Genomic DNA, 25381 nt, shown 5'->3' with positions numbered 1-25381 from the left:
CTATACGGTTCTGGTCCAGCCTATCTCAAGGAGCGCCTCCAGCAGCACCAGACAGGCCGCTTAACAAGTTCAGCCTCAGTGTCAGGAGCGCCCTAGTGGCCTCTTTCAGAACACTCCAATAGTCAACTCAAGACACAGACAAAAGGATTCTTTTCAAAGCTTTAATCCTTTTACAACTTAATGACTCTTTCAGATGCTAATCACCAGCGACTAAGCAATGAACAGCAGAATAGCCTATGCTCCGAGTAGGCAGTTGATCCCCGTTTGAAGGAGAATCACTTGAAGACCCTGAACTTATGGGCTAGAGAGAGATCCTCCCTCTTTCCCTTGGGTCCATGGGAGGTGGCCGTTGCTTGCGCGCCAAACAGGCGCTACGCCTCCTTTCTGCGCCCTCCATCGCTCGTCGCTCCCTGTGTCTGTGTCGAGCATCTAGCAAGCCCCGCTCCTGCACTCTCTCACTGCCAGGGTCACTATCTATCTCAGGAATTCCAGCAGGAGGAATCTCTGCCAGCTGCTGTGCCTGTGAGGGATGAGCTGGCTCCTCTGCCACGGATTGCTGATCCTCCTCAGAATCAGAACTGCTCTGGGGTTCTATCGGCTCAGTTTCCACCCTGACACTCAGATAGCCTTCTCTCTGCCCCATCAGCCAGGACAGCTAGACTGGTGGGGACGAGGGAGAGGGCCTTCTCTGTGATGGCCACCACTCTGTGGAACTCCCTCCCTAGGGAACTCCGCCATGCCCCCTCTTTAACGAGCTTCCGCCACGCATTAAAAACATGGTTGTTCAGGCAGGCATTTGGGGTGGGTTAGGGTATTTTTAAATAAAGTTTTAATGTATAATTTTACTGTTTGAAATTGTACCATTGTACATTGCCCAGAGTGGCCAGGTGACCGGCCAGATGGGCGATTAAGAAATTTAATAAATAAATAAATAAATAAACAGACTTTAGCAAATGCATTGAAGACTTAACATATCCATCATGACTAGTAGCCACTGATAGCCCATACTTCATGAATGTGTCTAATTTCTTTTTAAAGCTGTCTTGTGGTACTGAATTTCACAGCTGAACCATGTGCTGCGTGAAGTATTTGGCCAGGTTCTTTCTCCATGCTATGCATAATGTTATCCCCCTCTATCATGTGTATGCTTAATTGCCTTTTTTTCTAAGCTAAAAAGCCCCAAATGTTGTAGCTTTTCCTCATAGACCCCTTGATAATTGTGATTGCCCTTTTCCGCACTTAATAATTCGAATAAATTGAAATTGAAATTTGTGGCCTGTGTCACTGAAAAGCCAATGGTTTTCACTTACCAGGCTTTCCTGGCTCAAGCAATTCCAGATGTGGTGGATTTTCGGCATCTGACAGCATGCTGACATCCCTAAAGGAAACAATGACAAGCCTGAGACAAAAGGAACTCTTTTGGCACACCCTCACAGCTGTATTAGGGTAGATAAATGAGACATGAATTATGGCAGAAAACAGCTCCCAAGCATGACCCCTTCTTGGCTGAGACATGTTTGTGATGCTGTTGAAGAGCTGAGAAAATGGCACTTTTAAGGTGAAATCTTTAATGGAATAAATGCAGGTTTACATTGAAATACATACACTTTCCACAATGCTTAGATGAGTTATATTTCTATGTATTATTTGTTTACCTATAATTTTTACAGCATGCTCAAAGTGTTTTACAACCAGTTATCTTTCATCCAGAGTAGTCCTGTGCATTCTTCTTCCCAACTTGCAGATCATTAAGCCTAAATTATAGTAGCATGCTGAAAATTGCTCAAGGAACCTATGACCGCACTGAAATTTGAACTCAGAACTCCCTTGTTCTACGTGTAATACAAGACCACGCTATTCTTTCGACAAAGGATTAAGAATTTTTGTTTAATCACCCTTCCAGACTTATATGGATTGCCCATTTCCAATCACAAATGGAAATTGAACAGTGCCCTGCCCTCCACAATAGACAATATCAAACAGAATGCAAAGGCTGCAATCCACAGCCATTAAAATCTACCGGAAATTCTCCATCAGCTTCAACAGAATGTGGATTGTACTAGGGATGTACGAAAGTGACTTACCTTTCTGTGGATTATGTTGATGGTTGGGGGGAGGCGTTCCGTCCCTCCCCCCAGAATCCTGGCCGGGGGGGGAGGTGCTCCGTTCCTCCCCCCCGGAATTCTGGCCGGCCGGCTCCACTCCGCAGCAATTCTGCGGAGCCGCCGGCCGGTTCCGCCAGCAGCCGGACATCCGGCTGCTGGCTAGCAGGGAGGCAAATGGTGGCGGCCATAGCCACCGCCGTTTGCGTCCCTGCAGTCAGCCGTGATAGGCTACGTAAATGTTTACGTAGCCTATAACGGTTGATTTAAAAAAAAACCCCAAAAAACGCACGTATGCAAATGGTGGCAGCCATGGCCGCCGCCATTTGCATTCTTAATTTTGGCACGTCTTAGTCTACGTAAACATTTACGTAGACTAAGACGGCGAAAATAAGGGGAACGCAAATAACGTAGCGTCTACGCTATTTGCGTTCCCCTTATTTTCGCCGTCTTAGTCTACGTAAATGTTTACGTAGACTTAGACATGCCAAAATAAAGAACGCAAATGGCGGCGGCCATGGCCGCCACCATTTGCGTACACGCTTTTTTTTTTTTAAGTCAGCTGTGATAGGCTACGTAAACGATGTTTTTTTAAAATCTAGCTGTGATAGGCTACGTAAATCTTTACGTAGCCTATCACTTTTTGGTTTTTTGTTTAACCTGGAAATGGCGGCAGCAGCGGCAGCTGGTCAGAAGACCGGCCGCCGCCGCCACCAAACCGCCGCTGGAGCCACCGCCGCCAGGAAGATCCGCCCAAGGTAAGTCTCGTCCTGGGGGGAGGGCGGGGGGGCGGGCCGTTCTGCCACCGATTTCGGGGGGCCGAATGCGCTGGCATTCGGCCTCCCCGAGATCCGTGGCAGAACTTTCGTACATCCCTAGATTGTACCCAGAATCGTCTTCCTTAACTCTTCTTTTTGTATCAGCTTATCATAAGGAACAAAGAAGTCCTCCTTTAAAATTTGCACCAAGCTCCTTACCTTTTTATATAAAAAGTGTATAAAATGATTCAGTTTAGCAAAGGTTCCACCTTAACAATTGTGAATAAAAAAGCCATGAAAAGCCAAAAATAATGGAAACAGAAAGATGGGGAAAAACTCACAGTCTTACACATATTTCTGCTTCCCCACTCTGTTGACTGATGATACTCTGGACTTCTTCATATGTTTTGGCAGTCAGGGGAATGCCATTCCATTCCAGCACCCGCATCCCTAGGGCAGCAGGACAGAACATGGTGAAATACAGTTCTTCCATGGCCTGGCTTATATCCAGGTTCTTAAACATATTTAAAGCAAAAGTCTTGAACAGAGATCCGGCATAACCCAGTTTCAATGGCTCGCTGATACTTTAAATTATCAATGCCTTTTCACTGCACACTGATGATACATTTAAAACAACAACAACAGTGTAAACATCAACTTACCTGTATAGGTTACTAGCGTCAGCTTACCTGTATAGGTCAACACAGAATGATCCAAGAACAGATAACCTGTGGAGCATCTCCACCTAACAAACTGACCAGGATAATGGGGGATGTGTAGAAAGTGGCAGTGAGAATCATGGGTGGGATAAGGGGTCTTTGGGACTCAACTGGATTCTCCGATGATAAGAAGACCCTGGAAGGCGTAGGGATGGCGGAGAATTCCACCACGGACTCCAATGAGGCCGAATTATAAGAACCTGGCCCCCCGGAGTCTGCAGTGGAACGAAAGACTCACCTCCGCCACCCGGGGGAATCCGTGTCGGTCGGATCCTACCGGCCGCCATCCGTCTGCTGCTGTCCGCTGCTGCCTATCTTCGGACGGAAATGGCGTCTGGTGTAGCGGACGCCATTTGTGTCCCTGCCTTTTGCTGTGATAGGCTACGTAAAGATTTATGTAGCCTATCACGGCAAAAGGCAGGAATGCAAATGGCGTCCGCTACGCCATTTGCGTCCCTGCTCTTTGCCGTGACAGGCTATGTAAATCTTTATGTAGCCTATCACGGCAAAAGGCAGGGACGCAAATGGCGTCCGCTACGCCGGACGCCATTTGCGTGGCAGCGGCCGGAAGTCCAGCTGCGGACGGGGAGGATTCTGGGAGGAGGGACGGATCGCCTCCCCCCCACGGACCCCTTCAGTGGACTGGTAAGTGTGTTTTGTACACCCCTAGGAAGGAGGCAGAGAGATGGAGGAGCAAGTGGTGATATAGAGTTGAGCTTTACAATCAGCAGAATTATGTGGTATGAGATTACACACACACACACACACACACACACACACCTCATTAAAAACAGAGTGAATAGCTCATTCTAGTCTAACTTTCTTCCTGATAAACTAGATTTTACATACAAATATTTCTTTTTACATTGAGCAGCATTCAAACATGCAAAACCCCCCTACACCCCAACCTGAGGTCTGAGGTGGCACAATCGAGCAAGAGCTGCATTACGTGATTCTGCTGTTTGTGTAGCCCGGATCTTAATAGATGAGTGATGGGCATGTGAAACAGGAAAGTGTGTGCCTGTAATAGGGAGAACGAGGGAGAAAGAGAGAGAGAGAGATTGAGAGGGAGAGTATTACACTACACACACTCTCCATTACAGACACACCCTTTATGTATGAATGAAGGACAGAATGAGTTGGTGGATGTGAAGTTTTGTAGGAGAGAGACACTCATGGGTGGAGATCACACCACGAGTGACCATGATTTGTTATGGGCGTCTCATGTGTCACAAATGTTCAGCCGTTGAGTTTTCATGGATCAACTGAACAGGCACACTATTTAAATGGTATTCTTCATAAAACGGTGACGTAAGAGTGAAAACATACTCTGCAAAGCACACACACACACACACACACATGCAAAAGGTGCAACCTGATCGCAGTACCTGGGAATGCCCAATTTGAATGTCTTCAGCCTCCCTCCCACTTTCCATCATAAGACAGTAACCAAATGCAGAATCCATGGCTCGAACTTCAGCCACTCTCTGCCTGTTGCACAGTATTTTGTGGCTGTTCAGTTGGCCTACTAAAGGTATTTCAGTGATATGGATTCTGGACTTTTTCTTTTGGAATACAGGCAGTGGTCAGTCAACTTTTGAGGGCCTTTCCCCTACTCAGACAAACATTTCCTTGACCCTCTCTAAGGCTTGGTGCATCCATTCAGCAGAACTAAGTGGTAAAACTTTTTGCTAGACTGCACCACTTTAGGCTGCAGAAGGTTGCAGCTGGAATGCCCTCCATGAACAGAACTCCCTGAAGACAGAAAATTGACATGTCAGGGAGAAGAATTCAGCCTAGCCGTCTCCCTAACATGCTGTGTTTCTATACCCAGGGAGATTTTGTTTGTGGGGAGCATTCAAGCCTGAAAATCCTCCCCTGCCCTCCGAAATGGTGTGGGAAATCCCCCCCCGCCCCACACCACTTGATTCTGTTAAGGGTATAAACTGGACTTAAGAACAGGAGGATTCCCTTTCTTTCTGGGTGGCCAATGTGCAGCACAGGTGCCACGAGGGGAACAGGAAGCAGGAGAACTCTGGGACTGGAACAGGAAGACACAAGAGCCGTGCTGTGGTTTAGAGTCAGGATCTATTCCTGCCTACCTCTGCTCAGCTATGTTGCTGCCTTCTCCCTGGCTAAATTATACTAGAGCTGGTGTAGTGTAGTGGCAGGCAGAACAATTGTAAGTGGGGCCTGGGAGGAGAAGAGCCTCAGGTCTCCTGCCACATCCGAAACCCTGCCAGGGCAGAAGATGTGCGGCGGACATTTTGCTGTGCTTTTCCTTGTGCTGGATTGCTTTATTTAAACATCCCCCCCCCCCCGAAAGCAATGGGGGAGAGACTGGTATAATTGGCCAGCCTGGACTGGTCCTGTCTCAGTGAACAGAGTGATTTGGACCCAGTGAATCTAAACCCAGCTCATCCTCCCATTCAGTCCCATTTCAGGGCCTTACACAAATTACCTCCACTGGGAACACCACTAGGGGCAGCTTTCTACCCAGCGAGCCTTTGGTGGGCATAGTGGGGGCCTCCACCATTTTGGAGCACCCCTGGTGGTATAGGTCCCCTTCCCTAACTCGTTCCACCAGTCAACATAGAATCATAGAACAGTAGGGTTGGAAGGGGCCTACAAGACCATGGAGTCCAACCCCGTGCTCAATGCAGGAATTCAAGTCAAAGCATCCCTGACGAGTGGCTGTCCAGCCTCATCTTGAATGCCTCCCGTGTGGGAGAGCCTACCACCTCCCTAGGGAATTGGTTCCATTGTCGTATTGCTCTAACAGTCAGGACGTTTTTCCTGATGTTCAGCCGGAATCTGGCTTCCTGTAACTTGAGCCCATTCTTCTGTGTCCTGCACTCTGGGATGATCGAGAAGAGATCCTGGCCTTCCTCTCTGTGACAACCTTTCAAGTATTTGAAGAGTGCTATCATATCTTCCCTCAGTCTTCTCTTCTCAAGGCAAAACATGCCCAGTTCTTTCAGTCTCTCCTCATAGGGCTTTGTTTCCAGTCCCCTGATCATCTTCGTTGCCCTCCTCTGAACCCTCTCCAGTTTGTCTGTGTCCTTCTCAAAGTGTGGCACCCAGAACTGGACACAGTACTCCAGATGAGGCCTAACCAGTGCTGAGTAGAGGGGAACTAGTACATCAGGAAGTTAGGATTATGCTTTAAGAGACTGAGCTATGCATCAAGTTCGAATCTAGGCTCTGCCATGAACTCACAAGCTACTCTCCTTGAGCCTCAGTCCTCAGCCCCCCAGTTTGGAACTTGGAGATAATATGTACTTGTGTGCACTGGATAGCCTTACTTTATATTTTTCAACTATGACTCATGGCACCCTTGCCAAAAATATTGGCCACCTCTGCCCATTTTGTATATCTTCTGGTTGGAAATTCTTGGTCTTTCCTGTGGGAGTAGGCATTTTCTGAATCAAGGCTCACCAAGACTAATTGAAAGGGACATTAGAGACTATTTTTCTCCCGTTTTTAATATGTTTATTATCATATTTGTTATGATATAGTTTTAAGTTCACCAAGATTATTTTTTGTAACTGAATGGGACATTAAAGATTATTGTTTCTCCTGTTTTAGTTTAGTTTGTTACTTTGGGGGCCCTTTTGGGGCTGAAAGGTGTTCATAAATTTTATAAAGAGACAGATGGATAGATTGATTTTGCTTGGCTATAGAAACACATCAGAAGTTATGATCGTAATGCAGAATTTATCTTTGCTTTAACAGCTACATGAATCAAGGAATCATTATATAATCCTTGGGGCTACGAATACTGTATAATATGTCCTTTACAGGCCAACTTACACAGGACACAATTGTACCATGCTCTTGTACAGCTCCCCATTCATTTCTGCGGTGCTTGTGCAGGAGAACTTCCTGATGAACGTTAACAAGCTAGTTAAAATCACGGTGCAAAACCAAACCCCACTGCATTTTCACAAAAAGAAAGGCACAACCCCTTGATCTGCTCCCACTTACACAGATAAAACAGGACCGCCTAATGGATCCTACGTTTATTTTGAGAACCTGTGCACATAATAAATGGGAGAACAAAAAGTAAACAAAACACTGCAAGAAATTCATAGATACTGGAAGACAGAAATAACTTGGGGGAAAATAAAGGCAAAACAAAAGTGTGCACTGAACATTATTAGGTTGGTATTCCCAAATCTGAGTTATTGTGTTTTTAGGATAAGAAAGCGTATCTAGCAAGTATTTACCATCATACTTACAGCACTGAATGTACAAAATCAGAGGTATTACATGGACATCCCCAGGTAGCTTTTAAAGAACAACTCTAAAGTTATTTCTCTTAACCTTATTACCCCAAACTATAATATTGCTGAAGAGCTGTGAGCAATACTTTTCATTTTTATATACTGCTCTACAAGAGTTAATAGGCTAAATCTAATCTTATAGAGGAGAAAACTCAGAATAAATATTTAGCTAGATACAATGACACTTATTGTTGAAAGATTGCCAGTCTAAATGTTTTGTCTTCACAGATTTGACCATCAAATTAGAGGGAAAGCCCGTTATGAGAAAAAAAAGTCCTTACATTCTAATGTAGAGGAGTGTTTGGGAACGGGAAGCTGAGTGGTACAATGCTAAAGCACATTTGTCATATGCAAAATAATGCTAATGGCTAACTCATGTACCTATTATCCTTGAGAACTCTGCAAGGGTGGCTTTTGGAACAAATACATAATAATCATTAATAATACGTTCAGCCTGAGCATAGGGCAGAGAGCAATTGTTTTAACTTCGACTGAAGTGACTGTACGTACAATACGCAAGTAAAGGATTTCATTGCTTAAGTTAATGTGCAAGTAAGCTATTGCTGTTTGGGAAGTACAAATGGAGGAATCTATCACCTTCAGTTCCTCATTTTCCAGTCTTAAATTCATTCTGACTGGTTTCTGCATTAGGTGGCAATTGTTTTTTAAGTCCACGTGAAAAAGTGTATATATATGCATTTGTACACAATTTTGCACAGGAGCTTGGAATGTTATAGGTGTATGGCATAAGCTGGAGTTCCTTGGAAACTTCTGAAGGATTCTTCAGTGAGAAGATCAGTAATGGTAGATAGACTTCCCTGCTTGTCCACCACTGCTGACTATACCCTGCAATTCCTAACCACAAGGGTATGTTCTAAGGCAGAGGTGGACAACCTGTGGACCTCCAGATGTTGATGGACTCCCAACTCCTGTGAGCCCTAGCCAGCATGATCATGTCAGCCAGGAGCTGGATCCAACAACATCTAACAAGTTACAGGTTGCCTGCCCCTATTCCAAGGTGTTTTGTGCCAGGAAGCAGTGAGGTCTAATGTATTTGTGATCAATGCTCTGTGTGAGCTGACTGTACAGCCTAGGTTGGAACATGGCTTGACATCCCCTATAGAGCACACTATGCTTCCATGTATTATCATCATTGTACTTTTAGCCAGCTTCTGAACAAAAATGTTTTCAAACTGACTGTAATGCCTATTAAAAACTGAACCATTAACAGGTAAAATGCATAGTTAAAATTACCAATTTAAAATACATTGTTCTAAAAATTATTTTATAAACCACCACAGTCAGCAAGAGGATGTTACGGCGAAGGGATTGCTTGGCAGACAAGCTGATGTGGAAAAGGTTCTCCAAAAAGAAAATATGAAGGCTGCTGCTATGAGATACAAAAAAGGAACCACAACAAACACTCTTCAAGTGCACAACTTTCATGAATCTAATAGGCCTTGCCACCTGCCCTCCCAAAGCACTTTTCCAGATTTGCTGCAATCTGAAATGGTGCCCTGGGAATTTAAAACAGTAACAGTCAGGACATGGTCTAGATAAAGTTTAGTTCTCTTAAGACTCGCTGATTTCAGGAGAAGAAAGTGAAACACATGCTGTCCCACAGACATCAACGAGAGTTTAAAAGAGGTTTAACTTTGGCAGGAGTGCATTTCACACGCAGCTCCAGATTCTTTGCAGCATGCTTTCTTTACCTCTGAAATTTTCCGGGAGTTAAAAATAAACTGATGGAAGTCAGTGTGTTAATGTTATTTTTGCCTACTTCTTGGGCATGAATCACACAACAGCTCATTACTGCTGCAGACTCTTCAGCTTCCTCTCCTATTCATCATTCGTGTCCATGGAGAACATTTTCCGTTATTACAACAATTAATGCGAGCCTGGTACACATGCTTGTTAAAATGGACAGTCTGTTCCTCATAACGAAAATGGCCTTCTTGGGTCAGGCTTTGCTGCATGGCCATTTTGTGTTGCATCACGGCTGTCAAAGGTAGGTATTCCAAAATGAAAGAACTGGAAAATCAGAAAGCTGGGAGGGATCCAAAGGTCTTGTTGTCCAGGCCATGGTATTGCCACAGGATCTGATTCACCAGGGATGCAGCGCTTGTGATTTCTTATTAGCAGGGACACTGACATCATCTGTCGACTCCCTCAGACCTCCTTGTTCCCTCTGCACTTAGCCGCAATTCTCAGGGAAGTGAATTTTGCCAGCAAGAATATATTGTTCCCTGTTGTAATGTATTTTGCGGTGGCTTGGTCTTGAATGGGCAATTGAGACCTATTTGCTTTACAGAAGGCCTGCTCTTGGTGGAGATGGAAACTGCTAGAACTTGTAGATTGATATGGATCAACACAGCTGCCTGCATTTTTTGGACTCTCCTGGGAGGCATGGCTATGGGGATTGTCACGATGAGCGCCTGCACTGAAAAAATTACCACTATACCACGGCGGCACACCAAAAGCTTCCTCTCAGTGTAGAGCACCTGTTTTGCATGCAGAAGGTCTCAGGCTCAATCCCTGGTATTACCAGGTAGGGCTGGAAAAACTCCTGCCTGAAACTCCGGAGAGCTGCTGCCACTCAGTGTCCACAACAGATGAACCAATGGTCTGGCTCAGTATAAGGCAGCTTCCTATATTCCTATTGGGTTGTGCCCAGTCAGGCTTTTAGAGATGTGTGTATCAGACCCTAATCTGTTCATGTAAATCAGGGGTGAGCAACCTTGGGAGTTCCAGGGGCCATTCCCCCCCACCCCGGTATTCCACTCTGCACAGGCTGCACTCTGCTAAACGATCCAGAAAATGAATGAAAAAGAATTAAACCAAAAAAGTGGCATGTGGGGTACTAGGGAGCACCAAAAAGTCAACTCTAACTTGTTTGCAAGCTAAATTTGACTCTTGTAGGGCTTCGTACCACTGGTGGGTGGTGGGAGCTCCACCGGGGGCCATATGCTGCCCACGTTTGTTGCAAATCAAGAATATAAATAGCAAGTTGATAACACTAAGATGAACGTTTAAAGTGCCATCAGAAAGCCCAGTAGGAAAAGATTGCCATTAGCTAATTAAAATAAAAGGCAACCTCAAGTGTTGAGCAAGCTCTGTCTAAAAAGGAATTAAAGAAAATCTTGCCTCTATTCAACATATGTGGTTTAATCAACTGATTAAGTCTGCATTCATCTGCATGACAATAAAAGCAGTAGTTCTGAAAGAATGCAAAAGCATGCTTAATTTTTAAATGAAACACGCATGCACCATCTCAGAAGAGACACGCCTTCCTGTGTGAGGGTCAAACTACGGGCTATGTAGCGTGCAGTTGACCTTCTTTTTGTATGGGACCCCAATCTAGAGTGGGACTACAACATGCAGGGAGGAGAGGTTTAAACCTCACCTCCAGCCATGTGCTCCCCACATTTCACCCCCTGCGTGGGGGTTAAAAGAAGGAAACCTTCATTGGCATGAATGAGGATTGAACTAGGGATGTCCGTTGCTGGGAAATCCAGTTCTTTTTTGACTCGACAGAGTTCCATGGCATGTGTGCCTCGATTCATGTTTGCCGTACATGCTGCGGCTTTTCTCCAAATTCTAGGAACTTCTTTGCACATTGTTTCGCAGATTCTGCAATTTGCGCAGATTTCTGAGCTACTTGTGCAAATTACAGCCGAATCTGCGCAAATTGCTCAGAAATTTGAGCAAACTGTGGAAATGGGGGGGAGAAAGCTGCAAAATGCTCAGAAAATCTGCAGACTGACCCGACTCACTGCATATTGAGTTGGGCACTGCAGCGGGAAGCAAAACAAAGTCTGGGGGGCCAAACCTAGGAAAACCCATCAAACTCCCCCCCCCCCCCGGGATTTCTTTGACATACCTAGATTGAACAAGCTCTTCAGGCACAGAATGTTGACTGGTAGTTACAGAAGAAAAATAGAAAACTGGGAAGGTGGTGTGGAATCCCCTGCTTGAGCACTTTACATCTTCTACTATCTAAAGGGGGGCCTGGCTGCATGAATCTTGAACAAGAACACCTCTGCTAGGATTATAGGGTATACTGAATTTTTTTGTTGCTAGTCCAACTTGTTCCTGCTAATAATGGGGAAGCGGTGGCGCCTTCTGGGCACCCTTGGAGGGCCAGATTGGGATCCCCAGTGGGTCAGATTTGGTCCCTGGGTCTGAGGTTCTGCACCCCAGCCCTAACAGCTTATAGCATCTTGGAGAAATGCATGGCTGGCTGGCTGGAACCCTGAACAGGTGCACTCATGCTATGGGATGGGGATATACTACAACATTTTGTTGCAGGTCTGATTTATATGCTCTACCTGTGACTTGTGGGCTTGGAAGTCCATGAACTGAAATTTTAAAAGATCCTTTTAAAATCCGGTGTACAGTTAATCTGGGGTACCTCGAAATGGATCAAAATATTTGTATTGAGTTCATCAACTGAATGTTGCAGCACCACAGTGTTCAGTAGTTCTGTTATTTAGAAATATTTCAAAATGTCTGTTTTCCAGTTCAGATTCTGAATACAAAATGTTGAGTATGGATTGACATTCAAAACTTTAGTATTGCTTCAAAATTAGGCTGTTTTAGGTTATGGATGGCTTCAGCTGGAGTCTCTCATAACAAAACTCAGCACTCTAGCTACTACATCGCAGTGAGACGATCGGTCTACTATTTGCAGTTAATAAGACACTAATATTTAATTCCTGCTTATTTTGCTGGAAAAGGACAAGCATTTTCATGCGTGAGAGTAGTGTATGTTTCTTTCTTTTATTCCACACTCAAAGAAAACGCTTTCTTTTAACTTAATATTCTGTTCAGAGCAGGGTATTAGCCTATGCTATGTTTTAGAAAGGCAATGACACATCGTAATTAATGTCTGTGGGAGTGTAGTTCCCCTAAAAAGAAAAGGAGACTGTTTGCAAAAGTAAAAGTGCTCACAAAAAGCAAAGCCAGTTATTTACATAGGCCCGCAACGTTCAGCTGGGCTTGGTAGGCAATATTGGCTTCTACTACGCTTTCTCATATCCTGCTCCTACAGAGGCAACTTAAGTCCATCCCTTTTCTTCCTGCTGCCCAGAAGGCACAGTACCTAAGGGACAATGTTTTTAGGGCCACGTGCGCATACGTTTGCGTGTATTTGTACTGTAGCATCTCCTCCCCTGCAATCTATGATGTCCATTGCTTCTAGGGATGTCAGAGAATTCTGCCACAGACTCCAGTGAAGCCGGATTCTTCAGAATCCACCCCCCCGAAATCCGTGGCGGAATGGCCTCCCGCCCCCCCGCAGAATCCCCCCGGGATGGAACTTACCTGGGGCGGATGTGGCGGTAGCTCTGGCTGGTCTCCCGGCTGGCTGTTGCCGGGCTGGTGCGGACGCAAATGGCGTCCTGTGTAGAAGCCATAGGATTGCTCCCTCCATGTGTTTATTTTTTCAAAAATATCTGCTAGGTAGCAAACTACAGACAGCTGCTTGTCATCACAGAAAAGGTCAGCAAATGTGGAACAAATCTGCTCTCCTTCGGCAGGATGGCAGCTGCTCCAGTCTGCGGCCAAGCAAGCAACTGCGCCTTCCTCTCCCGTGACTGGCAGAGACTGGTGCAGTTGCTCTCGGTGGCCATGGCAGAGGCAGAATAGGACTGGAGCCAAGAGAGAAATGCCATGGAGCTTCCCCTGTCCTGTCCTGCTGCCTCTGCCACCGCCATCACTGAGCACAATGGCAGCTCAACGGAGCAGCAGGAGGCTGCTCAATTATCAGGCGGATCGCAGACCCCAATGGATTGTCTCGCACATCCCACTTTGTAGACCACGGGTCTAAGGCAATCCACTGTGTCTCAGTCTCATCTGCCCTCCTCCAGTCTGCCCTATGGGAATCATAATATTGATCTACCTTAAGGATTACAACAGGATAATGCACATCAAGCATTCTGAACACTCAGAAGCAGTATATGTTTTAAGTATTCGTGTTGACTCTTCTGTTTTCGGAAAGACAGGGCATACATTCAAATAAACAAATAAACCAACCAGCCAATCAAATAAGAATGTGAGAAGAGCTCTGGTGATCAAACTGAAAATCCAGCATGGTGGCCAACCAGATGCCTCTCGATGAGGACTCAGTTTGGTAAAGCATATCTAGATATCCCAATTAAAAATGGGATTTACTACTATGTAGGCAGTTACATAGGCATGCTGGCTAGGGAATGCTGGGATTTATAGACCTTTCACCTGTCTAAACATGCATAGGATTGCACCCTAAGTGACCCATCCTATAAGTTACATGGGAATACAAACTCCCAGCCAAACATTTAAGCATGAGCTATATTCTATACTGACTGGGTGATTAGTTTTTTTTCACCCAATCTAGTATGAACCAGAACAATCCAGAGGAAAACCATCAAGCTCACTGCAGTGTAAATTTTTCTTGGTATTTATATTTCATTTCCACTCATTGTTTTGTGGATATTTTAGAAAAAGTAAGCCCCGTTGAGTTCAGCTGGAATTCATTCTGAATAAGCACGCAGAAAGGGACATGCAGATACAAATAACCTCTTTTTTATTTCCTTGGGCTACTAGGAAATCACTTGGTTAAGGCTTAGAAATCCAATTAATTTTGTTTGCTTCCCTAAGTTACCCTTAAAAATAAAACCTAAAAATTGTATTACTCTGGTTACCAGCTTGCTCAATAGGATCCAGATTGAATCCAGATTTAGGTGCAAGTAACTAGGCTAACATCAGTGGACTTCCCCTCCCCCTCTTACTAACAGAAGCCCCTCCAACCCCCTGAAAGTGCTACACTAAGGGTCAGGGAATTCTGCTGAATGGGGTAGGCTGAATGTGGTGCTGGGGGTGGAGGATGATATATGAAAATAGGAGCTTCAGTCACAGAAGGTGCCTCCACCCAGTCTTCTGGGATCACCCCACTCCATTTAGCAGGGCGTTCTGAGCATCTGTGTAGCATTTGTGGGTGGGGTGTTGAAGGAGGTGCCACGGGGAGGGAGGAGGAAGAAGGGAAGTCAGCTTCCGCATGCCCAGTTGTGAACCCCTAAATCTGGATCCATTATCTTCAACCCAATCTTACTAATGCACCATTTATACCAATTTTCTTGTTTGCCCATGTATTTCTGTCTATCTACGTGTCTCTCCCTCTGTGTGTATTAAAATACATAGAAATGCTGCAAATACCCATGATTTGTAGATTCTGATGCAAATGCCATATATTCCTTTTGCAGAAACCCAGCTCATCCATGCCATAGCCAGGAAAAAAAGTTGTGTCTGGATGTGCAAGCTCATATACAACAGTGGAAAAAGTCTCTTCCAAACTGTAAATTTCTGATCGTAATGTGCATCTGCGTCCCCCAATGGGTCGTTAATGCATTTTGCAATAGAGAACATGATGCAGCTCTAAGCCAAGTTCAGATCATAACATTCATCTATGTACCCCAGTGGAGCATTTACTGCTTACAGATGTGTTTGCCAAAATCCTAAAGGAGGGATGCAAAAAGCACACCCTGTGGACCACATGTGGTCTACCAAGCAGTTTCTGGTGGCCAACCGCCTTCTGCCACCCAAAAGTTTATGGTGGCACCGCCTGGAGTTTCCTTTGTTAATACTAGCAAGGGAATCTTTTCCCTATCTCCCATCTGTCCGAGACAAAGAAGGAATTAACTTGCTACAGCTAGCATTAGTAACAAGAGGTCACGGATAAGGGAAGGGTTTCTCTCGCTAGTACAAGCAAGTTAACCCCTTCCTAGTGTGTACTTAGTATGTGTGTTTAGCTTATATGTGCATGCACACGCATGGGCATGTGTGACCCCCTGGTGCCACCTGATGCGGTCCTCAGATCCAAAATGGTTGTGCACCCATATGCTAAATTAACATCAGATTACTTAAAAAATAAATACATGCACAGTGATCATACAGATCTGCATGGAATTAAAACCTTGTCTTTGATATCCATGAGCACCCGAAGTGAAAATATAGGAAAGTGGAATAAGGAGTGGAACTAAAGGGAGAAATGGCAATCATCGCTAATTCCATGCATGTTTTATTTATGTTTTGTTAGCCAACAAAAGATTGATAGGACACATCACAGAAACACCGCAGGCTGCTTAGAAGCAAGCTATTTCAACATGTTTCTACCCTCAAATGCTTTCTTCACACATTTCTCATCTATTATATTGATATTATTTAAAGCAGAGTCAACAAAATCCAATTTTTACAGTCAGCATTCTCATTTTTGCACACAAACAACTCCATCTTCATAGCCAATTCCCTTTAAGGTAGAAACGAATAAACACATTTGAAAACAAAATGTAGATCATTACAAGCAACACCGTTTTTAAATTTCCTGCTATATTACAGAAATCAGCAGAAACAAGGAAGAACTAGGCTGCAACCCTATACCCACTTACCTGGAAATAAGCATCACAGAACTCAATGGGACTTACTTCTGGGTGGACATGTATAGGATTGCATTGTTAGAGATCCTTAGTTGCCTCAAAGGACTGCGTCTGTCAGGGTTCCCTTGGAAGATGGACTAACTAATAAACAAGTTTCAGTTTGTGGTGTGGATAGAGAACTTTGGCTATTGGGTGGTATAAAAATTAAATAATTAAATAAATAAATCCATCCATCCATCCATCCATCCATCCATCCATCCAAACACTGGCCAGCCAGCTGCTCCAGGGAAGCTTATAAGGCACAATGCAGTCAACCATTTTCCTTTCCACAGAATCTGTTTTCATTTTACGCATTACACTTAATAGTTCACAGAAAGTGGGATGACATGCCAGAAAATGCGGCATTGTGGAACGTGTCCTGGTCAGAATTCCAGCCCCTCCATTGTTCTCATTGGACTGTTTTTGCTCCTCCCCCCAGGTTCTTTTTCTAAAGCTTTGTCGTTGTTGTTGCACTTCTGCAAAGCTCAGGGAAACCCCTAGCCTTTTTGCATCAGTGGTGCTGTTTTGGCTGCGTAAGCAATGGCACTGAATGCCAGAAACAGAGGGAAGGATAAATATACCCTCCTGGATCATCGTGCTCATATAAGTCTCTTCCATCTATGTAAAGTTATCATTTGGGATCTCTCCCATGCCACTGGAATAAATTAGGTTGCAGTGCACTGAAATTTACAGCATGTGGACTGGTAGAAATCAAGGGCCACTGAGAATATTCACTTCAGGTCTAATAAATACCTCCTCAGGAAAAAGATGTAATATTTTATTCAGGAATATCATAAATCCAGAAGTCTCTGTAGCTCTTCCAACATCTATGTGAGTCAAGAAGCTACATGCTGTTTCTTGAATATATCATCGTAAAACTCTCCGTAGAAATAATTCTGTTGTTCTTAGGAGTGCTTCTAAGAAGACTAGAGTTATAATCAGAGGCGCAAATAACAATTAATTATCCTTCTCTCTGGAAGTCTCTTTCAATCAGCACTCCAATTCATTTCCCCCACCTTTTAAAAAATGTTAAGCTTCTCCTACCATACATGGCAGAAGGTCTCCAGTGAGTTGTTCTTCTTAAAATTGCACAAGACAACTAATATCAGGCCCTATTTAAAGCAGACGAGGCTGGCATTTGACACGTACGCCTTTCAGCAACATGAAAATGCAAAGCAGTTGTTGATTTATGAAACGAGTGACAGTGTTGTGACAACTGATGCAAACGATCACTGTTCATGTCTTTTGGATGATGACAGTTTATTTTACTCACATTCCCTTTGCCCTTGTTGTGTGTCATGAAAACCCAAAAGCCCCCGTTGGACTGGATTAATGATAAATATATTCTCCTCCTCCTCCTACAAAAGCCCTACCATCTTTCTGAATAAGCGCCTATGAAGTCAGTTCTAATGGTAAAATGTTTTCTGTCTGTCCCCATTTGGACAACTATGACATGATCTGATTTGGCAGAAGAGTGTGCCAGATATGTGCCAGTTTTGAGAATATTATCGATGTGCTTGAAGGTGGTGGTGGGGAAACCTTGTGGGATGGCAAGGAATTCTCAAGAACGAGTACCTTGCTGACTCCCGTCAACTCTTTGGCTCAGTTCACACGTAACCCTCAACTATGGGAATGAGCCCATGAGCTTGCAGGCATGCGCCCTCCTCTCCTCATGAATCCACTTAATTAGTTTCTTCCTAGTTCATGGCAAACCATTGCTGATGCAGCAAATTATGGGTTGTGCTTGTTTTGAAAACAAGAACTATAAACCAGGGTTTATTTAGCTTTAAGTCAACTTCAGTTGTTGTAACACACATCTATGGGCATTTCTACATGAGTCTTTTATCCCCCATCTTTATTGAGGCTTCTGCTTCTAGATTCCCTTCAGGATTAAGATCAGCTCCTTTACATTTTCCAGGGCTTTTCTTTCTTTACCTTTCTATATAGTTTATTATACAACCACTAGATGGGGCTGCAGTATATCAGAATTGTGCAATCACATGCAACTCTCATTCCACCATTACTAAATAATACCAAACTTTCCTGGTTAGGAAAAAAACTGTGATAATGGTTGGAAAGCACTTGAGAGGCCCTGGAAGATGATGTCATGTAAAGGACCCACAAACTACCATGACTGGGCAATCATGAGTGCGCAATAAAAGCCTCATGTAGAAAGGCTCTTAATCTTCCTGTGTGTTTGTACTATTTAGCGAATGTGCTCCCAATAGGAAATATGTGGCTTTTCCCACAAAAATTCTTGCTTTTTCTGCTTCTTTTTCAGATAAACTTAACCTGTTTCTTTGAAACTAATTTTCCTTTCCAAAACTGCAGCAGAGATAACAACAATATTCATAATAGAACACAGCTGAAGGCATTAAATAGAAATTCCCTTTTAATCTGGAGTTTGAAATATTTGTTAATACATTAAGGGAGCAATCCTATGGCCACTTCAGTGGCTAGAGGGCCATAGGGTATCTTGTTTTCCAGGAACCAACCTTGGAGCCCATGCTCCGAGGTCAGTTCCCGGAGAACTGACCTTCCCCCCCTGCACAACAGGAGTGCACAGCGGCCAAAATGGGGCATTCTGGGGTGGGCGGAAATGCCGGTACGACACATCCAATGTGTCATCTTGCAGCCTCCTCCCCCACTCCGCCGTCCCTTGGCTAGACAGCTGAAATCAGCTGTCTAGATGAAAATGCAGAGCAGGAGAAGCGCAGAGGGAATGATCTCCTCCGTGCTTCCCCTGTCCTGCATTGGATAGGCAGTCGCCTCTGAGTTCGGAGTCCCCTGCATTGGATTGCGCCCTAATTTACATAAGCTGTTCATTTCATAGTATACATTTAAAATGAAAAAATACTTTTTCATTTCCTAGTTCCATCTGTTGACGGGTAGATATTTAGAAAGAAAGTAATTATTGTATCATTGCAGCCATGACTCCATCTATATCCTCCCAAGAAAAATACAAGAAGATCTCAACTGAGTCATTGTAGATTAATATATCCATAGATTAAAGTTGTTTTTAAATAACCTTTAAATGTAATATATTGATAGATCTTGAGAGATAAAGAAAGAGAGAGCTAAAATAACTCAGAGGTAACTCGACTTCTACTTTGCTCAAGGTTGGTCCCCCCCCATCACATTTTTTTACAACATTCAAGTTTGATGGGTATATCAGCTTCTCATAGCTCTTTCTCACCTAGAGTTTGCAGATTAGAAGTATTTGTCTGCTCTTCAGCTTGTGGTTTACACCTTTTAAACTTGCAAGTGATGGACAGGTGAGCCATTCACCACAGCAGACGCACAAAATGAGTGGGACCAAGAGCTTTATTTTGGTACCATATGCTCACTGTTATATGCAGCACAATCCTCTGCATAAATAAGTCCCACTATGTTCAGTGGGATTTACTCCCATGTAAGCGTGCATAGAATTGCAGTCTAAGGGCACAATCCTATGGGGACAGGCGTCCGCCTCCGAACTCGGCACCGCCTATCCAACGCAGGGCAGGCGAACCATGGAGGGGATTGTTCCCTCCGCGCTTCTCCTGCCCTGCATTTGCAGCTAGACAGACGATTCTGGCTGTCTAGCTGTGGGAAGGCGGAGCGGGGGAGGAGGCTGCTGGACGACACATAGGATGTGTTGTACCGGCATTTCCACCTTCCCCACCCCGGCACGCCCCCGGCACGCCCATTTGGGCCACTCTGTGCTCCTCTTCCAAGTGGGGAGTGCGGGGCCGTTCAGCACTGCCTGTGAGGCAGCGCAGAATGGGTGGAAGGTCAGTTCTCCGGGAACCGACCTCAGAGAACGAGCTCTGAGGTCGGTACCTGGAAAACCACATATCCTATGGCCGTCTAGCCGCTGACTAGCAGCCGTAGGATTGCTCCCTAAGACACATAAATATTATTTAATTATCAAATGATATAGAGTTCAGGTCCCTAATGCCTCTTTCCCTTTCTACACTTCCATTGCACCGTGAGAAAATTTCCTCTCTGGTAAGGTTAGAGGACATATTGATTATTTCAGGCTGTCAAAGAGGCGAATGTATCGTTTCTGATACATCATTCATGTTAAATGCACGGTTGTCTATTAGTATGTTGCTTGTTCTGGGAAATAACTCTTGCAACCATCTGCCCAGGTTTCTTTCTTAATATGGACAGAGCTCCCAAAACATGAACAACCCATAAAACTGTGAACAGGGGGCAACCTTACTTCAGCTACTTGTATGTGGGGGACAAACACAGGATTTTTAACCTTCACAATGACTCATGTTGTGTGGGGTTTATTTGGTTTTCTGAATTCTCAGGAATTCTGAAGATGTGAACCTGTAGAGGCAATGCAATTGCTGGAGAGCACCGTTCTGTACTGTAGTGTAGCAAAAGTAGCACTGTGCATTGTGGGCCTTGTTAACTGGCCCCAGTTCATGCTCTACAACTCTGTCTCCCTCCCTTTCTTGCTCAAGCACCTAAGGGTTAATCTTCTGATCTGCCAGATATGTGGGGCCAGGGGTCTTATAGCAATAAAGATGGTTCATATCTGGGAACCCTGGTCCATGCTGTAAATCCTTCTTATAAGCAAGGGCAGTGACTTTCAAATGCTCTACCTTCAGAGAACCCATTTCTACACTGATTTGCCTGAAAGGGAAGGGAACCCCTGCATGAGATCCTGGAGACTACTGTAGGATGCACGCTCAGTGCATGCGAGGCACCAGCTCATCCTTTTGGGGCTCATTTTGCCTGGCATTAACAGAGTATATGCCCCAGAATACACCCCATGCAAGATTGGTACACTGTCTTTGAGGGAAGCATGTCCACCATTACTGATCTTCTCAATAACACAATCTGACAAGCTTCCAAGCAACCCAAGGGTGCCCTGGGACTGGGAGGTAGTTTGAAAACGACTAAGAGTCATTTTATTAGCACCTCCCCAAACCAACCAACCACCACTATTTAAAGGTAAGGTGATGTCTCTGCTTCTTACTATGCTGTCTAGGTTTGCCATAGCTTTCCTCCCAAGGAGCAAGCGTCTTTTAATTGCATGGCTACAGTCACCGTTTGCTGCGATCTTGGAGCCCAAGAAAATAAAATCTGTCACTGCTTCCATTTCTTCCCCTTCTATATGCCAGGAAGCGATGGGGCCAGATGCCATGATCTTCGTTTATGTAATGTTGAGTTTCAAACCAGCTTTTGCACTCTCCACTTTCACCCTCAACAAGAGGCTCTTGAGATCCTCTTTGCTTTCTGCCATTAGGGTGGTATCGTCTGTATATCCGAGGTTGTTGATAATTCTCCCGGCAATCTTAATTCCGACCTGTGATTCATCCAACCCGGCGTTTCTCATGATGTATTCTGCATATAAGTTAAATAAGCAGGGTGACAATATACAGCCTTGTCGTACTCCTTTCCCAATTTGGAACCAATCGGTTGTTCCATGTCTGGTTCTTACTGTTGCTTCTTGACCCTCGTACAGGTTTCTCAGGAGACAGGTAAGGTGGTCTGGTACTCCCATCTCTTTTAGAATTTGCCACAGTTTGTTGTGATCCACACAATCAAAGGCTTTAGCGTAGTCAATGAAGCAGAAATAGATGTTTTTCTGGAATTCTCTTGCTTTCTCCATGATCCAGCAAATGCTGGCAATTTGATCTCTAGTTCCTCTGCCTCTTCGAAACCCAGCTTGTGCTTCCAGTAGTTCTCGGTTCACATGCTGCTGAAGCCTAGCTTGTAGTATTTTGAGCATCACCTAGCTGGCATGTGAAATGAGTGCAATTGTACGGTAGTTTGAACACTCTTTGGCATTGCCCTTCTTTGGGACTGGAATGTAAACTGACCTTTTCCAGTCTTGTGGCCACTGTTGAGTGTTCCAAATTTGTTGGCATATTGAGTGCAGCACTTTAACAGCATCATCTTTTAGGATTTTAAATAGCTCAGCTGGAAGACTGTCATCTCCGCTAGCTTTGTGGTTAGTAATGCTTCCTAAGGCCCACTTGACTTCAGTCTCTAGGATGTCCAGCTGAAATTCAGTGACTGCATTATCATGGTTTTGAATGATAATACCATGCCATTAACAGGTGCATTGAATTAATTAAAACACACAGCTCAGTGTAAGGGCTGTTTTCAGACTCCTTCCAGAGGGTTTGAGACAGAAAATGGGTTTTCCACACTACTTATAATACAAACTGCTTTGGGGTTGGGGACATCATGTGATATCATCAGATTCTGCTGAGAATGCCTGCACTTCAAAGATATTTTGAGAGCTCGCTCTTCCCTGTTTATACAGAGCGAGCGAGAGAATGGAAAGTGAGTATGATCGGCAGCACCATAAATCACTGAGACAAATACGGGGAGATTAGTGTGAAGTGAATCCTCCCAACCATTTTGGTGCAGTCATAAATTAAGCCAGCCAAAGAACAAAATGGGAGCTAGGGTTGATAAAAAGAATCTGGCACAAATCATAACATGCCTACATTTTTGCCTGAACCGGGCCTGAACAACGTGTAGCCTAGCAAGCCAAATGGAGTCCACCAGTTGTAACTTGCTGAGTACCTGACATCCCCATTTTTCAAGTTCCACACAGGTAGGTAGCAGAACCAGGTTTATTTCCCCACTAGAGGGTTGCCATACAAGGTTGATGGGACTACATTCACTTTGGTAAGTCACAAATTGTTTCGGCCTGTCTACTATTACTGTGGGATTGGGAGCTACCAAACAGATGTCCAGGAAAGATTATTGGTTGCTGCCATATTCAAACTGCATTTAGCACCTTTCCTAGCATATGAGACCCCACCATCATTCAGGCTTGCTGGGGAAAGCAGACAGTTGTGTAAAACCACTCCTTAACTGTTGGCTGTGAATTGCCATTGATGGTAAATTCAACAATGGAACATCAAGTACAAGACATAACACTACATCGGTTGCACACATAGTTAAACTCCCCCCTTTTCACTAAATATCTTGAGATCCATGGGACCTCTCCTGTACCATCAGCCAGTGATTAATTTGCGACAGAACTCACTAGAGCTTAGTCTTGAAACTCATTAACTATGTCAGGATTCAGTCCTGAGATCTGTAGTAATACAAAGGATGTTTCCTCTACATGTGTGTAGGGGCCTTTTTCTTAGCCAAGCAGTAGATAGCCTCAGATGGCCTTCTCTCTGTCCCATCAGCCAGGACAGCTAGACTGGTGGGGATGAGGGAGAGGGCCTTTTCTGTAGTGGCCCCCACTCTGTGGAACTCTCTCCCTTGGGAACTCCACCATGCCCCCTCTTTAATGAGCTTCTGCCGTGCATTAAAAACGTGGTTGTTCTGGCAGGCATTTGGGGTGGGTTAGGGTATTTTAGAAAATGTTTTTATTGTAGAATTTTATTGTTTTAAACTGTTTCATTATATGCTTTGTACATCGCCCAGAGTGGCTGGGTGACCAGCCAGATGGGCGATTAATACATTTAATAAATAAAATAAGGAAATAGAGAAAATAAATAAGGCTTGACTGGTACAAAAATGTATAATGTTATAAAACACAGTTCTCTTATGACAGAAGAACAAGACACTCAATTTTATTCATCATAAGCATGTCACTTTTGCAAACATTATTGAAAATAATAAAGCTGAGTAGGGCAAGTGACTTGTATTGACTCTGGGCAACCTCTTTCTCTCCTTTCGAAGCCTATGTTTTTCTAGTGGCAAATGCTGTTCTGGTCTTCTGAGCTGTTCTGAGCTTATCAGATCAGCTGTTGTTTTAATCTACTGCAAGATGTAATCTTATTTGTGCCACATCAATTCTTAAAATGTAGAAGAAAATAACATTTCAGCCTTAGGGCTAGAAACTGCGATGGTAGCTTGCAATGTATTGCATCTCATGGTATAATTTTTCCACTAAAACTAACCAGCTATTCATACAGTTCAACAATCTAAAAACTTTTTAAGAATCAAAGTAGCAGTTCCTTTGATAAAAAGGAGAAGATTTTTGGAATCACACACAACTAAGAATGTGAGGAATCCCTTAAGAAATTTCACTAGTTTTATTTAAACTCATTTAAGCTTCCCTTGAAATTCTTCAGATGTTCTGTTTGAGCTAGAACCTTCAAATTTACGGGTAGGCTATAGTTGATGGCAACCTATTTTTTTTTTAAAGTACAATTGTCCGCTAGTAACCTAAGACTGCCCCCCGCCCAAATCCCATACACTTGGTGGACATAGTTCTATGAAGTGTCTTTGACCCTTGAATGTTAGAAGTTAGCAGTTGCTGGAGTTTGGCGGGAAAGAAAGTCACAGCCTGACTACATGTTACGCTCATCACATAAAAGTAGCCACATGTGAGCCAGGCTCTGACTATTGAGAATTCTGAAGGCTCTTCTGGGTCAGGACAGAAATCATACACCCACACAATGAAGAGAAGCTGATGGTCCCTTTCTCTGCATCTTTAAGCTCACCTAGTAGCTAATTTTCTGTAGGGGTAGGGAGATGGAAGAACATGGGCAATTAGCTCCCAAGGATAGATGAGACAGGTACAGATAAACAAATGAAGGATAAAGGTGGCCAACAGCTCTACAATCAGCTTTCTATGCTTGTCTCCTGAGGAGCCTTCAGAATTCTTACCCAGTGGCTGGCTTCACATGGCTACTTTTCACATGGTGAGTTTAATGTGTATCCAGGCTGCAATCCCTCTGGTTGCCCTGGGATATATAGCCTAGAAGACATTTTCTGCTGCCTGTTGTGGCAACATGAAACTACCTGAATTCCCATGATTCATTTTTCTTTATTTTTTTTTAGGTCTTTCATGCTTTGGATCTCAACAAACAGACTCTGGTTTTGCTGCTTTACCTATTTGTCCTGAACCCATTTCTCAGCTCTCTCTATGTTTTGTCTTGAGGGTAAGTGAACTCTCTGCACATCTAATAAGGAAAGCTGAAAAAAGACAAAGGAATCACTGTACCTTCTATAAGTTTCCCTGTTTGCTCAGCACTTCCACCAGGTAGGATCTTAGCAATGTAAGCACCAATTTCTCCATTGGTTCCAGGAATTTCTTTCCCACCTACAACTCGGATCCCAAGTCCATTGCCTGCATTCAAGAAAGAA

General features: G+C 44.1%; 1 protein-coding gene across 2 annotated transcripts in view; it reads right to left on the bottom strand.

Annotated features, from left to right (window-relative positions):
* PCLO (piccolo presynaptic cytomatrix protein) overlaps positions 1–25381 on the bottom strand; it is a 424050-nt gene that overhangs the window by 101618 nt on the left and 297051 nt on the right. For both annotated transcript variants that reach the window (XM_084811197.1, XM_084811198.1), the window contains 3 exons: positions 25239–25364; positions 3202–3310; positions 1311–1378 (listed from right to left, as the gene is read on the bottom strand). In XM_084811197.1, coding sequence (XP_084667323.1) covers positions 1311–1378; positions 3202–3310; positions 25239–25364 — 303 coding nt within the window. The remainder of the gene's footprint in view (positions 1–1310; positions 1379–3201; positions 3311–25238; positions 25365–25381) is intronic.

This window comes from Heloderma suspectum, chromosome 7 (genome assembly GCF_057233095.1).
Source record: "Heloderma suspectum isolate Gila_16-S chromosome 7, 16-S_ref, whole genome shotgun sequence".
Classification (NCBI taxonomy): domain Eukaryota; kingdom Metazoa; phylum Chordata; class Lepidosauria; order Squamata; family Helodermatidae; genus Heloderma; species Heloderma suspectum.
The sequence above is the reverse complement of the archived record's forward strand: the minus strand, read 5'-3'. Positions and strand labels throughout refer to the sequence as shown.